Below are 7631 nucleotides of genomic sequence, written 5' to 3' on the forward strand. Positions count from 1 at the left end.
TTTTTTTCGCGTGACTTTTGTATACCAAAGACGTTCCGACGTTCGTTGTCCGCTCAGATTGCATCTAAGCCGTCCCTTTCTCATTTTAGCGAACCGCCCGGTTAAATAAAACCGAGCCGGTTCGACGGTTTTACGGTCGGACCGCCGGTTCAGCGGTTCCAAGCCGTTGTATGCAAAAACGGTTTTATACAAATAAGTAACGCCGGCCGGCCGGTTCCAGGTCCAACCGTTGAACCGGCCGGTCCGGTCGGTTTTGAAAAGCCATGCATAAGGAGATATCTAGATTTTACCAAAACCTCCTAAAAAAGGGGGAAAACCCATAGGCTGGTCCAATTTGAATAACATCCACTAGTATTTATAGTGGATTACAAATTGACGACGACTTTCTCAGGGGAAGGTGTTGGTTCAATTACAATCATATACATTTATAGAGCACGTTTTATGGTTTTAAGGAAGTCCAATAAACATTGGAAGAAGCTGTCCTCAGAAGAGTATTAGCTTATTTACTTCGAATCAATAGGATTGTATTTGGACGATAGATATTAAGAGGGACTATAATTGGTGGAATGATGTGGTCAAAAGGACCGAGTTGGGCAACAATGGTCGGGAAGAATCATAATGGGGTAAGGAGATCAGAAGGATTGTAGTCGGGCGACAGAAATTCAAAAGAATTATAGTTGGGCAACGATTGATCGGAGAGATCATAGTCGGGCAGGCCTATAGTAGTCAGAATTCAGACGATAATTGATTGGAAGGATTGTAATATCACAGTGAATCTCTCCTATTATTATTATTATTATTATTATTATTATTATTATTATTATTATTATTATTATTATTATTATTATTATTATTATTATTATTATTATTATTATTATTATTATTATTATTATTATTATTATTATTATTATTATTATTATTATTATTATCATCATCATCATCATTATCATCAACATCATCATCATAATTATCATTATTATTGTTGCATGCCTTAACATTCATAGTGATAGAGAGGTGTGAAATCCCTTAAGTAAAAAAACTAAACTCATAAACATTGAGGTGCATTTTATCATCATCATCATCATTATCATCAACATCATCATCATAATTATCATTATTATTGTTGCATGCCTTAACATTCATAGTGATAGAGAGGTGTGAAATCCCTTAAGTAAAAAAACTAAACTCATAAACATTGAGGTGCATTTTAGTGTAATAGTTGGAATTTCATTAAGAAACTCCACAGTTAAGTTTACTCGTCTTGGAGTAATTATGAGATGAGTGACATACTATGAAGTTACACCAACAGAGCAAAATCGTGAGGCTCTTAAACCAAAGCGGATAATATCTCGATAATTAATAGTTTGGGCTGTTATAAATGGTATTAGAGCCATACACCGGCCAGAAGGTAGGAATTAATTAAGAGTCATACAAAACAAAGTGTTACGCCATGGGAGCCACCTATTAAACCATTATGTGACAAAGTGCTTCATAACGGGAGCCACCACTTGAACTTAAACTTGAACATGTAGGGGCCACCTCTAGAATCATATCAGCCTCGTGAATGATGCTGGGATACATATGAGGACGTCAATTACTTTAGTGGGAGAGGGTTTCACCTTAAGTAAAAGAAGCTAAACTCATGAACATCGAGACGCCTTTTAGTCTAATGGTTGGAATTTCCTTAAGAAACTCCACAATTAAGCGTACTCATCCTGGTGCAATTTTCGGATGAGTAACATATTGGAAAGTTACACCAACAAGATAAAATTATGAGACATTTTGATAAAAGCGAACAATGTCTTCATAGTTAAGAGTTTGGACTGTTGCAAGAGTTATAAAGAGATTAACGTCCTAGTTTTATATGAAGATTTAGTATACAAACAAATAGAAGTGTGGGTGTGAGAATCATAAGAGACACTAGATTTTTTATTTGGTAAATCAAGGAAAGAAAAAAATCTTGAGATCTAGCCCACAAATGATTTAACTAGTATTTATCATTGATTACAAATGATGCCCTGCATTGGAGGAAGACGTTGGCACAACATAACAAATATAAATTATATAGAGCACATTACAAAGTTGACATTAGAAGAATCTAAAGGCATGAGACATGGACTTAAGATATCTTTGGCCCATTTTTTTGGTAGGCAAGTCTATGGTCGGGTGACGATGATCGGAAGGATCGTAATCGAGCGACGATGGTCGGAGGTATCATAGTCGGGTTGCTGAGGATGGAGGGACCATAATCAAGCAACATAGATCGAAGGGATCATAGTCATCAACATAAATTGGAGGGTCCGTAGTTGGGCAACGATGGTTAGTGGTACCATAGTCGGATGACAGTGGTATGAAGACCGTAGTCAAGCGATAGCGATCTAAGGACCATAGTGGAACAATGATATTTTGAGAACCATAGTTAATGAAAGAATGTGGATTGATGATAGTAGTTAGGTGCTTAAGGATCACAGTCGAGTGATGAAGGTCCAAGGACTAAAGCCAGTAAGGGATGGAGGTCGAAAGGACTACAATTCAGTGTCGCTAGTCCGAGTGTTATAGTCGACATGTAATAAAGGTCGAATTGATCATAGTTAGGTTGCGGTGGTCAGACGGACCGTAGTTAGGTGATAGTTGTCAAAGGGATCATAGTTAGGTGACTAAGGTCGGAGGGATCATAGTCAAACAACAGAGGTCAAAGGGGCCATAGTCATCAGCATTGGTATGAGGATCGAAGCTGGGCAACTGTGGTTCGAGGACTGTAGTCAACTGGCAATAAAGGTCTGAAGGATCATAGTCAGGTGATGATGATATGAGGTCATAGTCGAGCAATAATGGTTTAATGATCATAGTTCAAAAGCCATAGTCGACAGATAATAAAGGTTGGAGGGATTATAGTTAGGCGATGAAGGTTAGAGGGACTATAGTAAGGTGTTGAGGATCTGATATCATAATCGGATGATGGTAGTCCAAGGACATAACTATTAGGCGATGGAGGTTATAAGGATTGTATTCTAGCGACAATGGTCTAAGGATTGTAGTCAATGAAAGGTGGTATGAGTAATATAGTTGATAGGCAATTGAGGTTGGAAGGATTGTAGTCGGACAACTCAGGTCGGAAAGATTATAGTTGGGTGATGGAGGCCAGAGGGACCATAGTCGGGCAACTAAGGCTGGAGAAACCATAATCAATGATGGTGGTTTGAGGGACCATAATTAGGATACACAAGCAGGAGATATTATAGTTGAATGACAGTGGTCAGACTGATCTTACTCGGGTAACTGAGGTTAGAGGGACCATAGTTAGGTGACAGTGATTCGAGGGATCTTAGTCGGTGAGTGACATAGGTTGAAACTATAGTAGTTGGGTGACTAAGATGGAGGAATAATAGTTGGCAGGCAACGAGGTTCTGTGGGTTTATATTTGGGCATTGAGGTAGAAGGATTGTTGTCTATGAGCGATTGAGGTCGGAAGGATCATAGTTGGAAGATAGTGGTTAGAGGATCGTAGTCACACAATAGTGGTCTGAGGACTGTAGTCACATGACAGTGGTTCGATGATTGTATTCAGGTGTGGGTGACTGAGGTGGGTGAGATTGTAGTCGACATATGGTCGAAAGATGGTGGCCAAGAGACGAAAGGTCTGACGGTAGTGGCAGGGTGAAAGTCGGGTGGTAGTGGCCTTGCAGAGGCTTGTCGTGTAACAACTCAATTTTTTGAAAATAAATTTAAAATGAAAAAATAATTTTTTAAAAAACTAGAACACTGTGGCGTTGAGCTTGTGACACTGCGGCACTATGCCTTTGAGCATAATCGTGCTAGAAATCTCTGCCATGGCCTTAAAGTCTTTGTTCTTGTTCTATAGTAATTATATATTCATCATGCTGTATAAATTGACTTTTTAAGGGAGGGAAATGAAATATTCCTCCTCAAAGTTTGTTCTCAGGGAAATTATTGATGTTATATCTTTTGGAGGAATTGAGAGAAACTCTCCATTTTTTAAATAGGTGAAATGTCATTGGACAAAGGAAATTTAAAATTTTTATGAGATCATTTTGGTATAAAACTATCAGCTACTACCTATCTATTTTTATGCAGTGATCATTTAATGATTTGATCTTGGTTGATACTTTTCTATAAGAAAGGGACTTCTTTTTGCCTCAAAATGTCAATACCCGGAACATATTGAATATACTCAATATATTTTTATATCTAATGTGTTTTCCATTAAAAACTAATCTCATATTGCCTGTTGTTTTAACATTAATTTAGTATCGACTATTATATTAACACCTAATACTACAGTTGAGCCAAATGTTAAATCTCTGCTAAATCTTTTTTTTTTTTGTGAAAAATCTTAGAAAAGGGGAAAAACTACGGGACCTAGCCCAGTTGAACTGATTCTGATTGTAGTTGGGTCAGAAGGACTATAGTCGGGGGACAATGGTCAGAAGGACCACAATCCGATGACAACGGTTAAAAGGAATGTAGTCGGGTGATGGCGATCGAAAGAAGGATCGTAGTTGGGTGATGGTAGTTGGAGGAAAGCTTCCTCCGGACATTGGCTGCCAGATGGAGGTCCAATGATGATGGTCGGGTAAAGGTCCAACAGTGACAGCCTCTTGGCACAGATTCATAGACGGTAAAGGTGTCGGAGGTTTTTGAGCTCCAGGATTCTTTAAAGACTCATAGATCTCCAAACCCGCTACCCCCCCCCCCCCCCGCCCCCCACCTCCCTCCCGCCCCCCCTCTCCCCTCCTCCCCCCACCCCCCCCCCCCCCCCCCCTCATGTGACGTATGAACAGTGATCTATTAAATTTTTTTTGGAGTGACGTTTTTGCTCGAATAAGAATAAAGCGATATCCTGGATAAATTTGGATTTTTCCATCGGCGACAGATATCAATCTCTAGTCAATAACATTCTTTAAAAATATTTATGTTTTAATAATGTTAAATTTAGCGATCTTTGAGCTCGTTGAATTTGTCTCATCGAGCCGCTCGATTCTAATTAAGCATTATTATATTTTGGATATCATTTGATCAACTAATGCTTTGAAACTTTCAATAGGCTTTTGGTCCTTTGATTTGGGCCCATTTGGGCTATGATTGAAACCAAATTAGTGTCGTTAGGTCTGTCTCCTTGAAATTGTTCAATTGGACTATTAATTTATTGAAATCAAAGCATTGGAAGGTTCTGTAAACTAATTCAAAAATTTTTAAATTCCATTTACCAACAAGATTCGTGTCCAACCAAGGACTACTTTTTTGTGACATGATGAAATTATTTTTTTCATTCTACAAGTTCTTTAACAAGGAGAGACAATTTTTGACTATTTATATATATTAATAAAAGATCTTATAATATGATTCAAAATCAATAAATTAACTCTTCAAAATCAATAGATTAATATAAAAAAATTCAAAACTTTATTATTGTCCTGAAAATTTAATAAAAATTTTATCATGCATTTTTTTTTTCACAATTCCAATAAATTGAACAGCAAACAAGCTGGAGACTGCAGCGCTGATCTTCAGCCTTCAGGCCAACGGTACTCACGCAAAGCTAATTGCAATCAAGCTATGGAAGATATCTATATATCAAACCTTTTAGAGAAATTACTAACAAGTAGCTAATAATGGAGATCATATACATTAGAATCAGCCGCATAGCAGCCCAGAATTCGAACGAAGACGGAGAACCCTGCTATCTCCTCAAGGGCCTCCTGAACCCTAAAATCCTCCGTCGAACCCTCAAAATCCACATAAATTAGATGAGAAAAAGCACGGAGAGAACCCATAGCCTTCACATCGAGCACCATCACCGGCCCTTGCCCCTCAATTGAAGGGTTATTCACCTCCAGCTTCGTCAGATTGATGTTCCGAGAAGAAAAAGCAGAAAGTACCTTGAGGAGCACCATCATCGAACCCCCGCGATGCGCCACCACCATACTGGTCTTCGCCTTGCCTGAGACAGTCGTAGCCGCAGTTACTGGCTTCGACAGCAGAAGGAAGCGCGTGACGTTCCATGACGCGTCCTGGAGGCCATCGGCGAGGACATCGAGGCCGTAAAGGAGCCCGGCGCGAGGGCTAGCGATGGCGGCGGTGTCTAAAAGGCGGTGAGATCGGAGCATCTGAACGGCGCCGGCGGTATCCTCGACAGGCTCGCGACGAAGGCCGAGTTGGGAAATTGCGCGGCCGCAGTGCGCCAGCGCCATCGGATGGCTAATCACGCGGCGGAGCTCGGTGGTACGGACGCCGGGCATCGCGAGGAGGCAATAGTGGACGAAGAGGCTGATCTCCTGTGTGATCCGAAGGTCGCGTCGGAGGAGGAGGTCGTAGTTTCGGAGGGCGGTGCCTTCCATGGTGCTCTCGACTGGGAGGACGGCACGATCGGCTCGGCCGTTTTCCACGGCCGCGATCGCATCGGAGAAGGAGCGGCAGGGGAGGGTTGCGCAGTTAGGGATCGCGGTCTTTGCGGCGAACTCGCTGTAGGCGCCATGGGAGCCCTGGAAAGCGACTCGAAGGGAGAGGCAAGGATCATCAGAGGGAAATCCATTGATGCCGTTGACGCGAAGTTTGTTTTTAGCGGAGGCCGAGACGACGGAGAGAAGCCGGAAGTTGTGATTTCGGCGACGTTCGGAAAGAGATGGAGAGTTTGGTGGATTTAGATGAGCGACGGCGGCCATGGATGGAGGATTGGTGATTGATGGAGGAATGAGAGAAGGGGAGGGCTAGTGATTTGGTAAAAGGAAGAGGGGTTTTCTGCTTCTTCGAGAAAACTAGCTTCGAACGCTCATTGTATTTATTTTACAGGAATAAAAAAAGATGCTTCCGATGCAATAATTTCAATCGTGGTCACAGAAACTTCAAATTGTTTAGTTTGATTATGTACGCATTATTTGGAGTATGATGTGGAAAGGAATGGGTGGCAGGTGAGTGGGGATGCCAGATCGGATTAGCGGGACCTATTTGGGTGTATTGCAAAGTTCGTCCAGCCTATGTATAATTTATTAGAATTGTGTACTGGAGGAGAAATTATTATGTGGGGACGCTGGATGCAGTTTTACATTTGGAGGAGAGTTAAGTGCAACCACGTCAGCATATGAAGCCGTGATACCGAGCAATATTGAGCCACGGAGTCGAGCGAAGGGGAGACGTGGTGTATTATGGTTGGTCTCTGGACGACATTTGACGTCCACATAGAATAATTTTTCGTATTGGAGCCATGCTCTTCTTACCCTCATCCCCTCCATCAAAATCTTTATCTCATTTATCTATGCACCTAATTGTGAACATGACTAAACAATGAATCATTATTGGTGATTTCAATTGTATTAAAAAGATTAATGAGAAAGTCACATTAATGCTATTAAGGAACGACAAATAGATGTATTCACTAAACTTCAATCTAATTCATTATATAGTATTATCCTTGCTGCTAACCTTTCTAATAAAAAAGAACTGATTCATGCCTCAACATGTGCAAACAACTGGATCAAACAAAGAGCAAAGTACAACAGGCTCTCTAAAGGGGATGATGATATCAAATTTCTTTATTATAAACTTGAAAGAAGAGCGAACAAAAACAATATTTGGGAAATTTCTGGTGATGAAGATCCTATTCACAATCAGAA

General features: G+C 40.6%; 1 protein-coding gene across 1 annotated transcript; it reads right to left on the reverse strand.

The window, feature by feature from the left end:
• Positions 1-5564: 5564 nt before the first annotated feature.
• LOC110098535 (arogenate dehydratase 3, chloroplastic) lies at positions 5565-6856 on the reverse strand. Its single transcript, XM_020825395.2, has one exon. It carries the CDS (start codon positions 6681-6683, stop codon positions 5628-5630), a length of 1056 nt encoding a protein of 351 aa, XP_020681054.1. The 5' UTR covers positions 6684-6856; the 3' UTR covers positions 5565-5627.
• Positions 6857-7631: the final 775 nt, after the last annotated feature.

This window comes from Dendrobium catenatum, unplaced genomic scaffold (genome assembly GCF_001605985.2).
Source record: "Dendrobium catenatum unplaced genomic scaffold, ASM160598v2 original_scaffold_268208, whole genome shotgun sequence".
Lineage (NCBI taxonomy): Eukaryota > Viridiplantae > Streptophyta > Magnoliopsida > Asparagales > Orchidaceae > Dendrobium > Dendrobium catenatum.